General features: G+C 38.4%; 2 protein-coding genes across 6 annotated transcripts in view; both read left to right on the top strand.

Annotated features, from left to right (window-relative positions):
* The window catches only part of LOC127446326 (protein Shroom2-like), a 75,943-nt gene extending 63,810 nt beyond the window's left edge, over positions 1-12,133 (top strand). For all 4 annotated transcript variants that reach the window (XM_051707146.1, XM_051707145.1, XM_051707144.1 and 1 more), the window contains 4 exons: positions 769-1,347; positions 2,093-2,273; positions 3,042-3,314; positions 10,420-12,133. In XM_051707146.1, coding sequence (XP_051563106.1) covers positions 769-1,347; positions 2,093-2,273; positions 3,042-3,314; positions 10,420-10,692 — 1,306 coding nt within the window. In that variant the 3' untranslated portion in view covers positions 10,693-12,133. The remainder of the gene's footprint in view (positions 1-768; positions 1,348-2,092; positions 2,274-3,041; positions 3,315-10,419) is intronic.
* Positions 12,134-13,647: 1,514 nt separating this feature from the next.
* On the top strand, positions 13,648-20,624 carry cldn34a (claudin 34a). Of its 2 annotated transcripts, none has more exons than XM_051707202.1 (2): positions 13,648-13,735; positions 16,009-20,624. In XM_051707202.1, exon 2 carries the CDS (start codon positions 16,107-16,109, stop codon positions 16,848-16,850), a length of 744 nt encoding a protein of 247 aa, XP_051563162.1. In that variant the 5' UTR covers positions 13,648-13,735; positions 16,009-16,106; the 3' UTR covers positions 16,851-20,624. The 2 variants fall into 2 exon arrangements, with proteins under 2 accessions (XP_051563162.1, XP_051563161.1); XM_051707201.1 differs by having other exon boundaries at positions 13,659-13,735; positions 16,099-20,624.
* Positions 20,625-23,418: the final 2,794 nt, after the last annotated feature.

The following is a 23,418-nucleotide window of genomic DNA, read 5'->3' as shown; positions in this document are numbered from 1 at the left end:
ACTTCATTTTCGCAATTTTTGATTTTGCTCTATTTTTGACTTATTTTTACTAGAATGTGTCAACTTTTTCATAGTATTATAGTTTTTAGCCCTCAGATAGCTCTTTACAGGCATGAGTGCAGAGTTAGGAGAATATTGTTTTTCTGGTCGGAAGAAAAAATGTTTCAGTGACATTGTCACATGATTCTTAATCATATATATGGATCTGATCACAGGAACTCACAAGGTTATTTTTTCTGTGTACGAAGCCTTAAAATAGCTCATATTGGTGTGCTAACACATTAGACCCATGAAAATTGTTTTTCCTTCCCTTGCTGCGTAACCCATTGCAAGCCAGTAATTCTTGTAAAGACCCATTCAAAAATTGTAATTGTATTTTTCAGGCCTGAAAAAGTCATGGTTTTTAGTCATGGCAAAATTTGACTCGTCCCTCATTTATCTAAAAAAAAAAAAAAAAGCAAAAATCACAGTAACAGTAAGGCACTTACAATGAAAGTAAATGGGACCCAGCCCATAAACGCTCAAAGTACACATAGTTTTCAAAATTATAGCCACAAGATGTATACATTATACAAGGTTAGAAGCAAATTAGTAAATCAAAACCAAAATGATTTTTAAAAATCCTTATCCATTATTCTGGAAAGCTCAAGGAATTCCATTGGCCAAAAAGTGTGGAAACCCTGATATTTGCATTTCATGTATAGCAGAATATCACATAATTTCTGTTTTTGTATGTTTTTATTTTCTTTTCTTTTTTTCGTTTTCCAGAATGGATAGGGTTAAAGATGAGAACACATCAGTGAAAAAAGTACCCATTAAGATTGTCCACTCCGAGAGTGACACAGAAAAAGAAAGTCGACAATACCTTGACCTGCCCAATGAGACTCCTCTCAGCTCTAAAGTATCTGGAGTAACTCATCTTCAGAGCTTGGGGAACCCTGATCAGTCATACTCTCTGTTCTGTACTTACACAAGGCAACAGGACCAGGTGCCTGAACCAAGAGACACAATCATGGGACTTCTGAAAGACCAGGGGCCACAAACCAATGTGAACCCAGTAGCTTATGTGGTACATGGCCTGCAGACAGGCCCTTCATCGGATCAGAGCAGCAACGGAGTGTCTTTGCATTCCTCCCGGGAAAATGATGATGAAAAGAGACAGGATCTGGCTAGAGACATAATGGACAAGGACAAAACCCTGGTGGACATTTTAGACCAGAGCAAGAGGAAGACCACTATGGATCTGATGGAGGGGATTTTCCCTCAGGAAGAGCATCTACTGGAAGAGGCTCAACAACGCAGGAAAACTGCACCTAAACAGCTCTCCCCTCGCAATTCTGTCGAAAAGTCAGTACCTCTTACATACTTTTAACACCAACTGTTCTTCCAAACCCTTATTACTTTTTTCTTCCGTGGATCACAAAAGGAGATGTTAATAATTTCATTATTCATCCAGTAATTGACTCACTCCCTTAAATACACATTTATCTACATTTACATATATGCTTTTGGTAGACACCTTTATCCAAAGTTCATTCAGGACATACATTTCATCAGTTTTTGTGTTCCCTGTTAAATAAACCCATGACCTTGGCTTTTCTAACACCATGCTCTAGCAATTGAGCTACAGGAATAGAAATGGTCTACAGGAATCAAGAATGAATACATATTGAACTAGTGTGTCTAATACGGTTTATATGTATTTTTTTATTAGGAAGTCAGGGTTGTTATTGAGCCCCACCCATGTGGTTTTCATAAAACGCTAAGAATATTTAAAGTATAAACAGTCCTATTCTACTTCCTCAAAGTTATGATTCATAGACATGGTTTATTTTTCATGTTGAAAACTGGGGCACTAACTCATGTAGCAGTCTGGCACACTGTTGTTTAAGGTAAATATACTTTCTAAAGTGAATTTTGTGATGACTTTTTATGTTTAGTTTCGATTATGTTGCTCAGACACAACATTGTTTAATCATTGCATTGGACCCTAGAAAGTTATTATGAAGCATTAAAAAAGTTTAAATTGGTTCTGTGGTATTTGGATCAGTTGGGTTATGTTTTCTCATGACTCTCATCTGTGGATTCTCAGAAAAGAGGAAGACAGCCTGGTGGCGGCCACTGCATTAATGACCAATACTACTTACTACAGTACATCTGCACCTAAAGCAGAGCTGTTGATTAAGATGAAGGACATGCAGGATCAGAGTGTGGAGCACATCTCGGAAGAGGAGCTGGAGGAGGACAATGAAAGTGACCTCGCCAGCAAGAAGGTACTGCTTAGATCTCAACCTCCAACAACGTTCTACATTCATCAAAAACTTAGCAGTTAAATTGAATCTGATTACTTACATTGCATTTTGCAATCAAATGCTCTCTACCAATTTGCCTTGTAAAGTGTCTTCAAGTAAATTCACCAACAACAAAGTACCATTATATTATTGTTTTTTTTTTTATATGTACCATGGTTATACCATGATATTCTTTGAAAAGGCTTGTACCATGTAAATGTAGTGGTATATGTATATGGTAATTATTCAGTCCAATGGTATATGGGAAGTTGGTCAAAGTTGTGCATGTTAAGTGGTGCAACATGCAATACTCTATCTAGAACTATTGTTGACATCATTGCTAAGTGTTTTATACTTATTATACATGCAGTTTTTATTACCTCAAGATAATTAAAGAGACTACATTAATTATTTGTACCATGGGATTACCATCTGATACCATCACTGTATGTTCATACCACCATTGTACTTTTTGTGGTTTATAGTATCATATTTGGGTACCCATCTGGGGTGGGGTGGGGGGGGTGTTGTCGCTGTCCTTTTCTGCATATCGCTGCCCCCTTCGGCATATCGTGGCGCCGTTTTGTGGCATGTTCTGCATAACGCGGTGGCCCATTTCAGCTTATCGCGGCTGGCACACCAGGAAAAGTCCCGGTTCTCCCAATGGCCAGCCCGCCCCTGAGGCCAACTATGATTGCTGTTGGTTTTGGTGATGCTGAAAATTATGTTTGTCTTTCTGTCTCTCTGCAGCATGAGTTGATTGACAGCCTCAGCAAGAAGTTGCAGGTGTTACGGGAGGCACAGGAGAGTCTACAGGAGGACGTGCAGGACAACAACGCTCTTGGGGAGGAAGTGGAGGTCATCGTACAGCGTGTCTGCAAGCCCAATGAACTAGACAAGTTCCGTATGTTTGTGGGAGACCTTGATAAAGTGGTCAACCTTCTGCTGTCTCTGTCTGGACGCCTGGCCAGAGTAGAGAATGCCCTCAACAGCCTGGAGGAAGATACTTCAATGGAGGAAAGGGTGAGGAATGGAGAAAGACTATGGCTGAAAAAAAATTTCTTAATATTTGTCCACCATTTGATGATATTTGATACATACCTCAATATTTATGTCATGTTATTTATGATATTTATGCTCTGAACTGGCTTAAAAGGTTGATTTCTTTCCTCCTTTCTTAAATGTTTAGATGCAAGAAGTAAAATATAGTAAAATTTAATTATTTTCATTTATATGCAAGAATATAACTATATATATACGAGGGGGACCTACACAATATTAGGCAGGTGGTTTTAATGTTGTGGCTGATCGGTGTGTGTGTGTGTGTGTGTGTGTGTGTGTGTGTGTGTGTGTGTGTGTGTGTGTGTGTGTGTGTGTGTGTATATATATATATATATATATATATATATATATATATATATATATATAGATATAGATATAGATATATAGATTCATACAGTTAACAAAGAAAAGCAAAACATATATTCACAGAATCAACATTTAAGCCCCCACTATTTCCCCTCCCCCTCCCAATCCTCAACCCCACCCTGACCTTCAGCAAACATCCCTGTGGTCACACGAGTATACACACACACACAAGAAAAAAAAAAAAAAATCACACACATTTAAAACTATACTTCTCTCTCCACTGCCCCTCCCAAGAGCCCTCCAAGAACACCAAGTAGCTGCCCCTTTTCCCAACAAACGATTCCAAGCTCCCCAGCCTTCTAGATGACCCTTCCTCAAAAGCCGCCACTCTCCCCATCTCTGTGCACCACTCTTGAAATGAGGGTGCTCCAGCCAACTTCCATCCCCTTAAAACAAAGTCTGCCGATTATAACACTGGTTAGGACACAATTTTTTATGTGTTTATCCCCTATATTGATGACTGCCCCATCGTCTAAAATACAGAATCTGGGGCAAAATGAAATTTGAGTGCCCAATACGTCACACATAAAACTCTGAACCTTCAACCAAAATTCTTGGATCTTAACACACCACCAAAAAATATGGGTTGTGTCTACATCTACTGAATGGCATCACCATCAGGTGGGTGTGTCTTAAAGACCAAGCCTATACAATCTAGAGGGGGTCCAATAGAATTTATGAAAAATCTTGAATTGCATAAGGCACACCCTTGCATTTCTAGATGCAGACATGATGTTTTTTAGAGTCCTAGCCCACACTCCCTCCTCCAATACCAAGTTTAAATCTTTCTCCCATAATCTCTTGATAGAAGTTAAATCTCCATCCCCCAGACTCTGAATTAGCAGGGAGTAATACACTGGTGCCTCATTACCTTTTCCAAAAGCAGTAATCACCACTCCCAGAGTATCTGCCGCATTAGGGGGCTGCATGCTACTCCCAAAAATAGTACAGAGCAGGTGGCGCAGCTGTAAATACCTAAAGACTGAGATCTAGGAATCCCAAAATGTTGAACCAAATTTTCAAAGGATCTCAACACTCTCATATCTCACTCTCACCGAGTGTATTAACCTCCCTCACAATCCACTCTGACCAGCAGAAAGGGGACTTATTAATACATAATTTTGGGTTCAGCCATATGCTTGAGGCAACATTTAAATAAATGTCCGAATTAAACACACTAGACACTTTTGTCCATACCGAGTGCAAATGCGAGATAACGGGGTGTAACTTAACTTCTCCGATTAGTTTGATAGAAAGACTTTGCAATGGCGGAATAGGGGCAAGAACTTCCTGTTCAATACAAAACCAGGGAGGGGCTCTCTCAGGTGGAAGCGACCAATGAGCTAAATGTCTGAGACCGAATGCATAATAATAAAACAAAATCTTGGGTAGACTTAACCCACCTTTGTCAATCGGCCTATGCAGCTTAATGAAATGTAATCTGGGACGTTTACCATTCCAAATTAATCAAATGTTATCAGATTGCTTGAAATAAGAGAGGGGGACATCTATAGGGAGAGACTGTGACAGGTAGTTGAATTTTGGAATACAATTCATTTTAATAACATTAACCTTCCCAATCATAGGTAGATGTAATGAAGCCGACCTACCCACATCGCTCAAAAAACCTGATTTATTAAAGGGTCAAAATTAACTCTAACAAAATCATACAATTTTGCAGGGAATAAAATACCCAAATACTTAATGCCCTGTTTGGGCCACTGGAAGTCACCCGGCTGAAAAGCCGTTACCGGGCAGTACACTGTCAGAGCCAAACCTTCGGATTTAGACCATTTAACTCTGTATCCCGGGAACTTAGAAAAGGAATTAATAATTCTGTGGAGGCAAGGCATAGATCTAGTAGGGTCGGAGACGTATAATAAAATATCATCTGCATAAAGCAGAAGCTTATGCGCCACACCTCCAGCTACCACCCCTGGAAAATCATCCTCCTTTCTTATCGTGGCTACTAATGGTTCCAGAGCAAGACAGAACAATAATGGGGAAAGAGGGCAACCGTGTCGAGTGCCCCTATCCAGAGTAAAATAATCAATTCGTTTGTATCGCCGCTACTGGGTGTCTATAAAGTAACTTAATCCAACCAATAAAAGTATTCTTGAACCCGTGCATTTCCAAAATCTTAAAAAAATAATCCCATTCTACCATATCAAATGCCTTTTAGGCATCAAGTGAGATGGCAGCGACTGGAGTCTGATCATTCATCACTGACCACATGATATTGATGAAACGCCTAATGTTATCAGAAGAGCTACGGCCCCGTATAAACCCCACCTGATCTATATGTATAAGAGATGTCATAACTTTACTTAATCGGTTAGCCAAAATTTTTGACAATATTTTTACGTCTAGCTGGATCAGGGAAATTGGACGGTAACGCTTACTCGCTTGGATCTTTGTCCTTTTTTGTCCTTTGGAAGCTTTCCATTCTTTAATGATTCCATATAAACTTCTAGCAAATGTGGAGCCAATTCTGTAGCATAAGATCTAAAAAACTCAGCGGCAAAGCCATCTGGCCCCGGAGCCTTGCCTGTAGGCAAGGACTTAATTACCCCGCCAAGCTCCTCCAAGGTTATCTCAGAATCGAGAATTTTTTTGCTCAGCCATCAGTTTAGGAAGTTCTAATGGTTCCACAAAGTTGCTAAAATCATCATCAGTAGACAAAGACATGGAACTATAGAGATCAAGATAGAATTCTTTAAAAGCATTATTAATATCAATGGCTGAGGTAAATATTTCACCACCAGCAGATTTCACAGAGGAAATGGTAGAAAAAGACTCTCTCTGTTTTATATATCTAGCCAGAAGTTTTGCTGCCTTGTCCCCCGACTTAAAGTATGACTGTCTTGCCCTGAAAAGCCAAAACTCCACCTTCCACGACAAAATAGTATTATATCTGTATTTCAATCGGGTCAATTCTCTGAGGCAATCAGACGACATTCGGTGCTTCAGCTCTGCCTCGGCACTTTTAATATTCCCTTCCAGCTCCACAAGTTCTCATGCTTTGGATTTTTTGGTGAATGAGGCTGTATGATCCAGCCCCTAAGAACCGCCTTAAGTGCCTCCCAAGCCATGCCCACAGTGGATACTGAGAACCAGTTGGTCTCCATATAAACATTGATTTCAGCCTTTAATATTTGTTTGAATTCAGGATTTTGCAAAAGGGATACATTTAAAGCACCAACTATACGATTTCCTTTTCTCCATATGTGGCAACACCTCTAAAGCACCAGGGTGTGATCTGAGACTAAAATGTTTCCAATTGAGCAATCAACAACAGATGAAATAAGGGACTTAAATATAAAAATATATATTCTAGAATAAATCTTATGGACTGATGAAAAAAATGTATAGTCCCTACCAGATGGGTTCAAAAGTCTCCAAATATCTGTAAGACCAAGATTTTTACATATCCTGTGAAGCATCAGTGTTGCTCTAGGGGGCTTGCACACTTTTATACTCAAGGACTGAGTCCATCAAAAGATTAAAGTCTCCTCCCAATATTATATCATGAGGGGTGCCAGCAGCTTGCAACATCCCTTCAAAATCTAGAAAAAATCCCTGATCATCAATGTTAGATGTGTAAATATTAGCCAAAATAAGACTTTGCCCCTGAATTTCTGCTAAAACAATGACAACTCTTCCTAATTTATCTTTAATCTGTTTGAGACATTTGAATTATAGATGCTTACTTATCAGTGTAATGACTCCCCTGCTCTTACTTGAGCCAGCACTAAAGAAAACATGTCCACCCCTTATCTTCCTAAATGTTTCAGCTTCCTGCGGGGAAAGATGCGTTTCTTGAAGAAACACTATCATATTTCTTACGCTTAAGAAGAGAAATAACCTTCCTTCTTTTTATGGGGTGCCCCAACCCATTCACATTCCACGTGGAGAGAGACAATCCACTCATATTAACATTTGATATTTTGACATATGAGAAAAAATAGATTGTGTGTCAAAAACAAAATTATAAAAACCACATTCCAACATTAGTGCAACAATCAAACTCCGAACTTCCCCCAGAACTAAACAAATAGAAAAAAGAAAAACATGAGCATTAACCCCGCATACGACAGCGCCAACTGCCGTCCATCCCTCTAAACTCAAACAGTCCATGTATGCCTACGAGAGCCCCGTGACAACTTGGCCATCAGATTGCTCAAGTCCGGTGTTTCTATAAAAATGTTGTTAGACAGAATTATACAACAAAAGATAATCTATAGAACAAACACCAGCCAATAGTTGGAATAAACACAAAGAACATGTAGATTCATCCACATTACTGTCCCGAAGGTGTGTTACTCCACAAGTCAAACTCCAGCCGCTAGGCAGAACCAGCACAAAGAGAAATTAAAAAAGGCGCTCAGTTTCCTCGGGCAGTCAAACGAATGTTCAGCGAGCCGGCCAATTCGTCTGCTACATGAGTGCAACAAATGACCTAATCACTCCAATGTCTTGCAAGAAATACTCCACAAAACAAACTCCAGCCAATAGGAGGCATAAGCACAAAGCGCATGCAGATTCATCCACAAAACTGTCCCGAAGGAGTGTTACTCCACGAAACAAACTCCAGCCGCTAGGCAGAACCAGCACAAAAAGAAACAAAAAAAGGCACTCCGTTTCCTCAAACAGTCAAGTGAATGTTCAGTGAGTCGGTCCACTCGGCTGCAATGTGAGTACCACAAAATAACTTACTCCATTGACTTTATGAAGGACATCGCTTGCTGTGGGCATGTGAATGTTTTACGGCCATCCTTAGCATCTATTCTCAATTTGGCCGGGAACATCAGTGCAAAAGTAACCTTCGGTTATTGTAAGAGTTTCTTGCATTCTTTGAATCGATCACGTTTCTCTCTTGTCGAATTTGCAAAGTCTGGGAACAAGACAATGCTGTGGTTCTTCCAAAAAAGCCTTCCTTTACACCTCGCCTCTCGTAACACAAGATATTTATTGGATGATCTCAGAAATTTGGCCAGAATTGATCAGGGCCTGTCTCCCTCAGCGGATCGCCGAGCCGGAACCCTGTGAGCTCGCGCGATTTCCAGCTTATGGCCTGTTATGTCAAGCAGATTCAGAAAGAGCCAGTCCATACCCTCTTTCGCCTCAGGATTTCCGACGATTCGGATGTTATTCCTCCGGCTACAGTTCTCCATGTCCTCCAACTTCTCCCAGACATGCTCCAAGTCCGCCTTGGTCACTAGCAGATTAGCAGATAATTCCCTCTCCGATGACTCCAGATAATCGATCCGTTTCTCAGTATCCCCTACTCTTGTAACCACCTCAGTGAATTTCGTCTCCATGGCAGTGATTGATTGACGTATTACAGCAAGATCCTTCAAGTCAGCAACGACCTTCGTCAGCATTGCCGATATGTTCAGCATCTCTCGCCGAATTTCTCAGACCAAATCGGCTCCCTGGCTCGGGGCCTGTTCGGGGTGTCAGCATGAGCACGTAAGTGTCTTTTAATGTCTCCAGAGCCCGAGGATTTTGAAATCTTTGACATATTGTCCACCTAGAACAGTTATGGAACAGAGTGTATCGAATCTCACCGGTTTATGTCATTAATAGTGTTAAAACTAGCAAAGTGCGCAGAGCTCGCCATTCACACGTCCGAACCTCGCATGGCGTCACGTGACCCCCCATAAAGGAATTGTTGAACTGATTTTCTTCTAATGAACTAATTCAGGGAATTTTTGATAATGAGGAGCTATTAAAATATACCTCTTGTCTTGGCACTCTCATATGCAAAACATTATGACACAAGGAGCAGGGTGAAAAGGTCTGCCTTTAGGAAACATAACGGCAATTAAAAAGAGCATAAAAATCTGTGCAGTATTCATAATTGCCAACACAAATATAAAAAATATATGAATTATTCAAAATGTAATTATTCAGATGTATATACTGGTATGTTTAAATGGGCTACCAGATACTTAAAGGGATAGTTCACCCAAAAATAAAGATTCTCTCATCATTTACTCACTCTCATGCCATCCCAGATGTGTATGACTTTCTTTCCTCTGCAGAACACAAAGATTTTTAGAAGAATATTTAATGCAAGTGAATGCTGGCCAGACCTTTGAAGGTCCAAAAAGAACAGAGGTCACAAAAGTAATCCATTTGACTCCAGTAGTTAAAACTATGTCTTCAGAAGCGACATGATAGGTGTGGGTGAGAAACACATCAATATTAAAGTCCTTTTTTAGTATAATTCTCCACTTTCACTTCCACATTCTTCTTCTTATGTTTTTGACAATTCGCATTCTTCGTGCATATCACCACCTATTGGGCACAGAGGAGAATTTATAGTAAAAAAAGGACTTAAATATTGATCTGTTTCTCACTCATACCTATCATATCGCTTCTGAAGATATTAATTTAACCACTGGAGTCGTATGGATTACTTTTATGCTGCCTTTATATGCTTTTTGGACCACTATTCACTTGCATTGTATGGACCTACAGAGCTGAGATATTTTTCTAAATATCTTCATTTGTGTTCAGCGGAAGAAAGACAGTCACACATCTGGGATGGCAGGAGGGGGAGAAAATGATGAGAAAATTTTAATTTTTGGGTGAACTATCCCTTTAAAATGCATTTACGTAAACATATATTCATGTTTTAGTTCTTGTGTTAGGCAAAGATGCTCAAACGTTCATTCTCCTTTTCCTGCTGCAGCGCACATTGACAGAGAAGCGTAAACTGCTCATCTGTCAACATGAGGATGCGAAGGAGCTAAAAGAAAACCTCGATAGGAGAGAGCGTGTGGTTTACGAGATCCTGGCCAGCTACCTGCCAGAGGAGAGCATGGCTGACTATGAGCACTTTGTAAAGATGAAGTCGGCCCTCATTATTGAGCAACGGAAGCTTGAGGACAAGATCAAACTCGGCGAGGAACAGCTCAAGTGTCTGATGGACAGTCTCCCAGTGGATCAGCGTACAACCAACTGAGGACTTCAAACCTGGTCAATGCAATGGTTCAGGGCAAATATTCTGACGCACCCTGAATAACAGGCTTCTAAAGCAGTACTTAACTTGGTCTGTTTACTGCAAGTGGAATCCCTGTCTCCCCTAGAGTAGATACCATTTTGGAAATACTCAATATTTTTAAAACCTTGCTAGTGCTGGGCACTTTCAGATTGTGATTTGAGCAAACCTCATTATATAGAGAATACTGTGGTTGTTACCCTTTTTAGAGCAGTCTGAGATAACTGTTCTTAAGTTTTCATGACCTTTCAATGTTACACAACACATAAAATTATATGGTGAAATAATAATAATTTTGAAGAATCTTTTCCATTTTTTTCAGAACTATTTAAATACAGACCATAGCACTGTTTGCACAATGTACCTATCTGTACATGCTATGTGCACTCACTGTGCTGTAGCTTTTTAATCACTAGAGGGCAATGAAAGATGCATCTTTAAAGTGTCTAAGCCTGAACCCTTGTACATTCACATGTAGACACACTCAAACAGAGAATTGCAAAATCATTTCCATTCAGGTTGCATTCATTTTCCACCCATGCTTGTCACATGAATGCTGTGATGCCATATACATCAGAAGGTTGAAATGAACTTCCAAAAATGACTTTTAATGGTGCATTATTTCAAATGATAAGCCCAACTATTCTGGTCATGTTAAAAATAATTCAGTGTTATTTTTAGTAATTTATTTTAGCCTTTTGAATCATTGTATATAACTAGAATAGGCTAGTATTGTACCCTTTCACTTTATTGTAGCCAAGCAAACTACCACTTTAGTCATCACGCTTTTTATAGATGTATATCACCGTAAGATGCATTGTAACATCAGAATTAGGATTCACTGTAAGTATTCTTTTGTTTAAAGAATCTAAGACTTGCCTAAACTAAATAACATTGTCATTAAGGATTCAGTGCTTGTCTATAAAATACCAGTTGCCTTTTGCTCCGAGTCTCATGTCTGTGTTCTGTATAAAGTCTGTAAGATTTCTTGTTTAGATATTTTATGGAGTCAGAATGGTCTCAAAATGGACAAAAGGAAAGTCTCAGCCAACATTCAAATGATTACATTTCTGTAACCGTATCATTCCTTTCCTTTTTACATTTGTCCATGTGATTATGTATGTGGGTCAAAGTGACTCAAAATGATGCCGCAGGTCACATATACAGAAACAATTCAAATATGCATAATCTAATTCTAAAACTATATTTTCCCATACTTTGTGAAAAGATTAGAGACTTAAATAAGGAAAGAAGAAAAACAAAAAACAGTATTGATGGTAATTTTGTTTTACATTGTGGCATGATTTTTGCTAGTCACTAACAAAAAGCAATGTCATAAGTATAATGCATTTAAAGGGATAGTTCACCCAAAAAATTAAATTCTCTCATCATTTACTCACCCTAATGCCAGCCCAGATGTGTATGACTTTTTTTTTTTTTTGTGAATGGTGACCAGAACTTTGAAGGTCCAAAAAACATATAAATGAAGCATAAAAGTAATCCATACGACTCATTATCAAAATGTAGTAAATAGCTCCTCCTCTGAAACAACTTTTCGTTCGATGTCACCAATCCTACCTATTTTTTTCCAACTCTTCCAAGCTTTCATGTTGAGCCAACTTTTTATTATTCAATCAATCCTGATGGGCTTTTCTGTCATTTATATTACAATGTGGCAAAAGCTCTTTTCTATAAAAGACACATTGTGCAGAAAAGGTGCAGTGTGTACTACTGAAGTTAAATAATTGAACATAGCCAAACTATAATTGGCTGGATTGAAAAAGTCCCATCTGATTGGCTAAAGAGGTGGTTCTTTACAGTGTATTTGTGAGAATTTCTGTCAAAATCTAAAAAAGATCCTAGCACAAATCCAAGGCGATCCACAAATATGTGACGATTTACAATTGCACATTCAGCAATCAACCAATAAATGTAACATTCACAAATGTTTTGATGTATATTAATAAAATATTTTAATAGATGCATAGCCTATTTGTGACAATGTATTTAACTTTAATATTTATGAGTTTTGCATTTGTGAATGTCAAATTATATTTTGACATTATTCCGACTCCACTCCACATTAAAAATTAAATAGTGTTATTAATCCTGTGTAGTTTAAAACAAAGTGCAACGAATGTTTTTTTGTTTATGTATTGCTGGCAGTTATGACAGTAGTCTTGGACTTATATTGACACCTATTGGTGTGGATGCATAATCATACTAATGTTTTCAGTTATCTATGCCATTGTAGAAGCAATTTATTACTTTAATAATAATAATAATACTCTAATTTGATCGATCATTTTATTTTTGATTCCCGAATCAGTCATTCTTTAATCTTAGGCTCTGATCACCATTAAGGTTTCAGTAATATTTAACTCTAGACACAACACTGCTGCATTGGCCAATCAGGGAAGAGGCTTTGACATATGTAAGATACACCAGATAGCAGGTAAAGCAATTTAATATCATGGCTTACATAACTGCAATTGAATAAGTATATTGATCTGCTGGGATGCAAGGTCTATGCTTCCGAGGAGTTTGTTATGCAATATAACTAGTTATGCAATATTACACATGAATATATATAATATATATTCTATTCTGAAAACAAAAAGTATTACTATATAATACACTTTCTGTTTAGTATATTATGGTCAAAAGTATCAAAGCACACAAAAGGTCCTAACCAACACAAGTTGAATTGACTGCCTATGTAAAAACAACAACAATTACAAGAGTATGGCAATTGTAACGTGATTCAGTGATCCAGTACAGAGTAGCATTGCATTGATTGATCCTCCCCACCCACTCTCTTCCATTTATTGAATATGCTCCATTAATCATTAACCACAGCTGTGTTTGTCCTGTATGTGTCAGTTCAAATAGTTCTCATTTTCTACTTCTGTTTGACCAGTGGAGGTGACAAATCCTTTCTTTGGGCAGAACTATAATTTACAATTTATAGTTTCGAAAATGCTTCAGACCTTAAACTTCTTCAGAGGTAAGTGTTTTGTATGTACATATTAACATTGGAATGATTGTATAACATGTTTAGTAAAAAGTGGTTTTCACAACTTTGAGAAGTTACAACTGAGGATAACAAGTTGCGAATAGTAAACAGATACCACTAGTCTATGCATTTAATAGACTATTAGTAACAGATAAAAAGAAAACTATACTGTACATTTTTGGGCTGTATAATATTAAGCGGTTGCCAACTTATCATTGGGGAGTTTTTGGGATTTTAGAGTATGATAAGGAAACTAAAAGTTTTGGAGCAATTTCCCAATGCTATACTGAATGTGTAACTTAATTTCTTTTTTTCTTTTTTCCCCCAATCTCTGATTCTTGCGCATTAAGAACTGATTACTGTAAATGACCTTTCATCTTATCCTGGAAACATTCCACAACCCCAGGTGTGCAGGGAGCCAAGCAGGAAATATTAGCATTAGTTCCCTCCCTTTCTTTCTCTGTCTGAAGGCTTCCATGCTTGGCCTTGCATAGTCTTGTGCTTGGCCTTCAATGTTCAGTGTCCTTTTTCCTCCCTCTGGAAACATTGCTCTTCATTGCTTTTACTGTCAGAGATATAGCCCAGTAGGTGATGCATGTGTGCTTGCAACACATAAATAGCTATTGTACTCTTGGGGATGTAGGTTTGAATCCGACCTGCGTCATGACCTATTCTCTTTCCCTCTTCTTTCCTGTCTCCTCTCTACTGTACTATCATTTAAGACAAAAAGCCTATAAAAAAGTCTCTTTGAAGGAATTTCATTATAAACAGTAAGCTATTTCTCTGTTTGCATTTATATCCCTTTAACATGGTGGTGAGGGAGTTGGTGCCCACTAGGGGGCCTCAAGATGACTTAAAAAACTTTAAAAGTTAATAAGCTAAAATACTGAATAATAAAACTTGCTAGATTTAATAAATCTAAAAAAAAAAAAAAATGTAAAAATTCTAAAAATCAAGATGTACATGTAAACTGACATTTCTTATTTTCATTCAGCAACTCCCTTCAACAACTGTTAACTTGGAATATTGACTTGGAGTTGAATATTGATACAATATATACATTTTTCATGTCTAATTTTGTGGTAATGTTCAATTGTAAATGGCTAAAGTTATTGAGCCAAGAGTATTATTTCCTCTTTTCTTGTCAATATTAAATAAAAATTCCGGGTTAAATAAAGTAAAGCTCAGTTAACAGCATTTGTGGCATAATGCTGATTTCCACAAAAAATAATTTTGACTAATCACTTATTTATATATAAAAATAAAACAGTCCATTAAAATGCACTGTTTTTAGTGTGTTAAAACTGCATGCTAACCTTATCTGTGTAAAGTCATGTCCAATTTTAAAACTTAGTTGTCATGACAACAAAACCCTGTAATCCTGGTATTGGATATAACTTTACACAGATAAAGTAAGTGATTTTATCACACAAAAAATGATAACATGTATAATATTTGCACAGCTATACATTTGAACAGTGTGTATTTTAGATTTTATGGACTGGCCCCATTCACTTCAATTGTAAATCACTTACTGTAACTGTTTTATATATATATAAATATAAAAACAATTGAAGAGTCAAAATAATTGTTGTGGTGATCAACATTATGCCACAAATGCTGTTAATTGTGCTTCACTTGTATCAAACTCGGAATATTAATTTAATTACTAGTTTGGTATGCATGTAATCTAAAGGAATTCACTCATGGTGAATTAAACTAATACATTTCAGTTCCCTTTATTTTGCCTAATTAGTTATTAGAGTGGCATAAAGTTAATACGGGACTTTTTTAAGATCCAGAACAGCTCATGATGTGCATGCTCTCTTCATGAATTCACTAAGATTTTTAGTTGTTGTTTTTTTTTTTTTTTTTTTATAATGAAAAATGATGAATGATGAAATATGATTACTTTTTGTCTAATCCAGCCCTCGACCCAAATTGAACTTGACACTCCTGATTGATACAGTTCTTCCTGATTGATTACCACTTCCTGTTTTACATGCTAGACAGCCAAACATAACATCTGGATCAACATGATTAAATGACAGAAAAAATGTCCTTATTATTTGCTGTGTAGTGCACTGTATAAATTGCCCTTTTATCTGGTTCGGGCCACCGCCCCTCAAATGTTTGTGCACAGCCCTGTCTGGAATTGTTTTTGTATTTAATGGACAAATGTGATTACAAAATCTTTTAGTTCTCGCCACCAAAGACTTTGTAGATTAAAATAGCATTTTAACTTTCTGTATTCGATCTGACAGAAGTCTTGTGACTGAAATGCAACCATGGTCTAAAGGAGAGTGTGCATGCCTGAAGGTAATTATTCATCGCTGATGCTGGATTCTCTGCAGTTTTAGATATGGCTTACCTGGCCCAGTCAACCCATCACCATTTCTTGGGTCTGGTGCTTGGGTTTGTAGGCTGGATTCTGATAGCATCCATTTCTGGGGTGAACGACTGGAGGACATGGTACGTGGATGATCAGTCTGTCATTACCGGAGGACTGGCCTGGGTGGGCGTATGGAGGGTCTGTTTCAACACACACATTTTGGATTCGTCTGAGTTCTGCAAAAGCATCAGCTTTACAGATTCGTTTACACCTCCAGAGATAGCCGCCGCCCAGGTTCTTTGCATGACCGCCATTGGTGTGGGGGTGGCTGCAAACCTGGTGGCTGGATATGCTGTTAGAAATGCATTCTTTGGGGTTCACAGTGGGCATGTCAGACTGACCTTTGTGATGGCGGGTGCCTTGTACTGGCTAACTGCGGCATGCTCACTTGTCCCTGTGCTCTGGAATATGACATCTGTATTGTCAAATCTCACTATAGACTTCCCCCCAGACTTCTACATACCTCCTGCCCCATCAAGACAGGAAGTGGGTCCAGGGATTGGGATTGGGATTGGCTCATCTCTATTGCTTATAATAAGTGGACTACTCTTCCTGTGCTACACGCATCCCATCAAAACCAAAATGCCTAAAAGTGGGGCCATGGAACATTTGGGTAATGTAAATCTCAAGGCTGATGACTTTCTTGGTACAATTACAGAGAGTATGGATGAGGGAAGGATCAACCCAGCCTTTGAGGCAGTGGGGAACCTTTAATGATAAAGTATGATCATTCTCTGGAAGGACATCAAAGGTTCTAAACACAAATCTTCAGGAACTTTGACTAATTCCTGTAGTTTAGAGCTTTGACTCAGGCTAAATATCTAAACAATTTATACAACAGTTATTTCCGGTCCACTAATTTGATTGTACTAATGCCACGTCTCCAGCCAGGTCTCCTAAGCAACCAAATTGGCCCGGTTGCCAGGGAAGGGTAGAGTCACATGGGGTAACCACCTCGTGGTCGCTATAAAGTGGTTCTCGCTCTCGGTGGGGCGCGTGGTGAGTTGTGCGTGGATGCTGCGGAGAATAGCGTGAAGCCTCCACATGCGCTATGTCTCCATGGTAATGCGCTCAACAAGCCATGTGATAAGATGCGCGGATTGAAGGTCTCAGATGCAGAGGCAACTGAGATTTGTCCTTCGCCACCCAGATTGAGGCGAGTCAATACACCACCACGAGGATTTAGAGCGCATTGGGAATTCCAAATTGAGGAGAAAAAATAAATAAAAAAATAAATAAAATCCCAATATTGCTGCAATGGTGTTTCAAATACAGCTGCTGAGGGAGAGACATTAATTTTGGCCATCTTTCTCAATTCTAAATACCGTAATCTGTAAATTAGAAAGTCGTGGAGATGTAATAGTGGCCATTTTTCTTTTGCTGCAAAATGATAATATTTGCTTTGGTCTCCCACGTACCTTTGTAGAGTTTACCTTGATATTCTTTACGTCCACGTTCCAAACCTGAAAATGTGAAAAGAGGGCATTGATTGATTAAATGGAATTCCAAAATTATCAGTGTGACTGGCTGATAAACAGTAATGAACACCACACTGTGATTTTTTTTTTTTGTTGTTTTTTTTTTTGTTTGTTTGTTTTTTAGGCCATTTTTGTTGTATTAAATATATAATGTAAATTGTCTGAGAGATAATACTAGACTTTTAAACATTTTTTTTTTCTCTCAGTTGTTTTGTAACAATGTGCAGGACATGTACTGTTAAAAATTCTATCTGTTATCAAATACAGCCATTGCGCATGCTATTATTTTATAATGGCCATAACAAACACGTTTATCTATTTTCATAGCAAATCTCTGATTACATAGTTGTGTAATAGTTATAATGAAGAAGTGTGTATTTGTGTCTAAAAATATCTATTCATATCTATTCCTTTTTTCTGTTATTTTTATTTAGGAACAGTTTACCTACATAACACTCACTGAGCACTTTATTAGGAACACCTGTACACCTAATTATTCGTGCGATTATCTTATCAGCCAATTGTGTGGCAGCAGTGCAATGCACAAATTCATGCAGATATGGGTCAGGAGCTTCAGATAGTCAACCATCAGGACCATGAGATCAGAAAATGTGATCTCAGTGATTTCGACCATGGCATGATTGTTGGTGCCAGATGGGCTTGTTTTGAGTATTTCTGTAACTGCTGATCTCCTGGTATTTTCAAGCACAACAGTCTCTAGAGTTTACTCAGAATGGTGCTAAAAACAAAAAACATCCATTGATCGGCAGTTCTGTGGATGGAAACACCTCAGCGGATCAACGGAGAATGGCCAGACTGGTTTGAGCTGACAGAAAGGCTACGGTAACTCAGATAACCACTTATAACCACAGTAGAATTGCATTGAGCAGAACAGCATCTCACAATGCACAACATTGAGGTGGATGGGCTACAACAACAGAAGAACATGTAGGGCACTTTATTAGGAACATAGTGTTCCTAATAAAGTTTTCAGTGAGTGTATATACAGGGGACCTAAAAAGTATTTGCACACATAAGCCACACTTATAAATGTATAAATGCCAAAAAAAAAAAAAAACAAGTGCACTTGGTTTAAAGACAGATAGCACAAGCAAAACATTTAATAAAAATAAGTTTATGTTTTAAATTCCAAAACAATATGTAGGCTACTGTTCAAAATTAAGACAAATGTGACTAAATACTTTTTGGTTGTTAAACTTGGTTGTGAAACATCCAATGTGGTGAACTACACCTATTGTTACTCTGCTAGGACACCTGTATGAACCTGTATGCCTTGGGACAATTTGGTTAAACGTAATTGCAAAAATGGCTGAGTTAGCTTGGAAAAAGGTCTAACATCATTTGTTTGCAGATGCCATTTGGCTTGACATCTTGTTATCTAATGCAATGACATTCATACATTCTAAAGTGTGGTTTAAGTGACCACAGTATATTCACCTGCCACTAAATTGCTTAACACTAAATGACCCTGGATAAGTCTTGGCTTGCATGCCTCTAATTACAGTTATGATTTAGCTGACTAAGAGTGGATCTTGGAGCAGGGACAAGGTGCTTTGGCTTAAATAGGAAATAACCCCTGCAATGAGTGGAATGAACTTTACTTTTATTCCTCAGCTTGACACATGCCCTTATTACAATGTTTTTCAATACCACCCACAGTCCTCGAGTTTGTTACCTGCCAACATTTAATCTTGTTAAAATTGAACATTAATTTTGACAAATCCCACTGGATATTACATGATTTTCCTCTCTTATAAAACCACATAATCCCCCTGATTACGCCACAAAGGGAAATAATTTATTGCCAATTATAGCTGATTTTGTTTTCTGCATTGGTTCAATAGCTTGTCAAAGTCACTACACCATGTAAAACACTCAAAATTCTCTCAAACTCTCAAAGCAAACATGAGAATGAGTGTTAAGGTTCATAAGAATAGTGAGAATATTTGAGAAGAGCAGAGAATTTGTTTGCCAGGATGGACTCCCAGGGCCATTGCTGACTTGATGTGCATTGTTCTGAGGAAGAGGTGACAGAAACATCCTGACAGAGAAGAGCCAAGGCCCCATGCTGAGATAAATGCATTGTCTAGAAGAGCTAACACAAACACATTTTTCTCATGTGACTGAGAGTGGGGTGTTATGTTAGTGGAATTAAACAATCTTTCATGGATCTCAGTTTGAAACCTATTTACAACAGTGTGTTAGTATATTGGCAAATGACACACTCGGTCTGTGCCTCATCTGAAAATGTGGACCTGTTTTCTTAAAACCTGGCTCTTTTTGTGGAGTGTATGAGAGAGATCTGACACCAACACTTCTCGTACGATAATAAGTACTGTGATAAGATGAATGTAATGGCAAGGGTAAAGGCCAATAGCATTCGTTTAGCTCAGCAAACATAGTTAGATAAGACAATACAGATAAAACAATGCACTGGAGGCACAATGTCAGTATTTGAAAAAATAATTAAATATTCAAATGTTTACGTATGCAGCAGTTGCACATTAATTGCACATTCATATTTATCATTAGTCCTCAATTGGAATAACTAGGATGTTATGTGTAATTAAATCTTTGTGTCTATGTAATAAGTGTTCATGTGCAAACAAAAATGTTGGAATGGAATGCTAATGTTTTGCTTTGTTTTAGAGCAAGAAAAATATTTAAAGTTTAAAGGTTTTGCCATATTAATGTCAGTAAGATCACTTTTTTAATAATAATAAAAAACAGACTAGATCTCCTTCAGAATACTGTATTCTTAAACTGCTTACTACTGTCTGCTCTTCAACCTACTGTCTATATTTACAGTCCCTGTTGTTATCTCACGCCCTAACTAAACCTTAACTTATAGACTGATTACAGATCATGAGATTAGATCAGAACCAGAGATTAAGTAAAATATTGTCTTTGCACTGTAATGTAGCCTATGTGCATCAACTGTGTCTGTCTCAGTGGGCTGATACTGTAAATACTGAATAAACTATCTATGACCAACAAAAAATCTTTTAGACTGAGTTGTCTGTCTCAAGATAGCACCTTAATTATGTCTTTATTGGACACTTCAACATCGATTAGTAGATTAGCTAACTTGAAAGCTGGAAAATGGGCTATAAAATAATTAGTCTACTTATAAAAGTGATTTAAAAAAAAATTTTTTTTTATGATTTACTAGGGGAACTGAATAGATCTGCTGTGAGGTGTGGTGTGTATTGTGTATAGGTGAGGTATGTATTGTGGGTGTGCTCTAATGGGTGTGTTGTGTGATCAACACTGCTGAGTAAGTTTTTGGTGTCGGATGTTTACCCGTGAGAAAGCATTGGCATTTTTAGAATGTCTTTGCAGTATCTTCACTGGCCTTGGTTTGCATTCTGTATCACCTCTTACGTTCTTTTCTTTATGTGCATAACCTTTTTGTTCAACTTTGCACTATCATTTGAGTCCAGTTAAAGGGTTAGTTCACCCAAAAATGAAAATTCTATCATTATTTACTCACACTGTAAATACTAATCTGAAAACAAAACTCAACTAAAGCTTTATTTTCTACTATACTAGTTGTAATTAAGTTACCTTTACTCTAAAGCTTGAAGTTGTCATTAATAAAAGCAATCAAGTGGTCCTAATTAAAAAGTACTTGAAATGTCACATTTTGGAATAACTCAAATATACACATTCTTTAAACTTTGGCTTTGAGTATTACTAACTCAAATTTATCAAGCACAAAATTGAGGCTGTGGAATACCCATAAGTCCTTGTGCTTGAATAAATTGTTTAGTCAAGACAAGAGAACTTATGGAGAAGTATTGTAATTTTTATAAAATTAATATAGTTTAAATCTTATGACTATTGTTGTTGTAGCTGGTTGATAGTTGTGATTTGTGTGAAGTCACCATTAGCGTGATTAGTGTTACCTCTGGTGAACTTGGAGCCTATTAATTTAAGTAATTTGTCTCTACTCAATTTTACTCAAAAGTACAGATGTGTGCTAAGAAGTACAGAGTAGAATCCACTGTGCCATGTGGCTAAACTAGACTAGAGTTATAATTTCTGTTATACTTTACAAGATGTGATCTAACCAAGTTTAAATAAAAACAACAATACTTTAATAACAGATGAGTTAAGTTCTTGTAACTAGTTAACTGTACTTTTTTTTTATTATTATATTATTATTTACAGGTCCAATAATTGGATTATACAGCGTTCCCTCATATCTGTAGCGAGGACACCGGGGCAGTTGTGTTAAGATCCATGTACAGTACAACAAAGTAGCAAATAAAAGGATAAACAACAAAACAGGCAAGGGTCTGGTACACAGGAGACAATCCAAGAAATGCAAACCAAGTAAATCCGAGAGACAGAGGGGCAGGGAAATACGATAAACAGGCAGGAGTCAAAAACACAGGAAGAACAGGAATGGTAATAATGCTCAGAATTGCAGACTAGGCAGAACAAGACTTCGCACTGAATGCAGGTAAACAGAGAACTTAAATAGTCTGGAATAATATGAAACAGGTGAGTGAGTAATAACTGTCTGAGCGGGGGATTATGGGAAATTAAGCTTGTGAGGGGAAAGCTAGAATTCCGGAGATTGAGCCCTCTGGCGGCGTTCTGAAGAGATAGCAGATGCTGCAGGTGTCGCAGATGCTGCAGGTGTCACAGAGCCCCCCCCCGATGCGAGGAGGTTGTCTACGTCGTGGTCTACCACGACCTCTGGGAGCGGGACGATTAGGAAAATTGTTATGGAATTCAGAGATGAGAGTTTGGTCCAGAATGTCCTCAGAGTTTGTCCAGGAACACTCCTCAGGGCTGTAGCCCTCCCAGTCAACCAAGTATTGGGGAGTCCGACACCGGCATCAAGAGTCCAGGAGCTTGTGTACCCAAAAGGCCTCCTCTCCATCAATGAGGGGTCTCTGGGGGTTTTGAGAGCCCTCCTCTCTCAGAGGCGCCGCAGGTTTGAGCAAGGAGACAAGAAAGGTGTGGGGGGGAAACACGGTAATTAGCAGGGAGTTGTAACTAGAAGGACACAGGATTGATTTGATGAATGTTTTTGAAAGGACCAACATACCTGGGACTTAATTTCTTGCACAGCAGCCAAAGACGAAGATCTCGGGTTGACAGCCAAACCCACTGCCCTGGAGCATAGTTAGGGCCAGGCCACCGATGGAGATTGGCCTGCTCCCTCTGTCGGCGAATAGCATGTAAGTGGACGTGTGCTTGATCCCAGATAGCCTCACTGCGCTGCATCCAGTCGTCGACTGCAGGTACATCGGACGGTTCCCCAGACCAAGGAAAGAGTGGGAGTTGAAAACCTAGGATGCACTTGAAAGGAGTGGTTCTGGTGGCTGGTTTGAACAGACTTTTGAGCATATTCGGTCAAGGGAAGGAAGCGGCTCCAGTCATGCTGATTCATTTGACAGTATGCTCAGAGAAATTTAACTAGGTATTGATTAAGGCATTCAGCTTGTCCATTAGATTGAGGGTGATATCCAGAGGTTAGACTCACGTTGACGTTGAGCAATTTGAAGAATGCAGACCAGACTCAAAAGTTAATTGAGGACCACGGTCGGAGACAATGTCTTCTGGTAGGCCATAGAAGCGGAAGATATACTGGGACAGGTTCTCAGCACATTCCATAGACGTTGGGAGCTTGGGCAGAGGGCTGAATCTACAGGCCTTAGTAAAATGATCCACCACGGTAAAGATGGTAGTGAAACCCTGGGAGTTGGGTAAATCTGTGACAAAATCCACTGCGATATGAGACAAAGGACGACGAGGTGCAGGCAGGT

The sequence above is a fragment of the Myxocyprinus asiaticus genome, chromosome 9 (genome assembly GCF_019703515.2).
Source record: "Myxocyprinus asiaticus isolate MX2 ecotype Aquarium Trade chromosome 9, UBuf_Myxa_2, whole genome shotgun sequence".
Classification (NCBI taxonomy): domain Eukaryota; kingdom Metazoa; phylum Chordata; class Actinopteri; order Cypriniformes; family Catostomidae; genus Myxocyprinus; species Myxocyprinus asiaticus.
The sequence above is the reverse complement of the archived record's forward strand: the minus strand, read 5'-3'. Positions and strand labels throughout refer to the sequence as shown.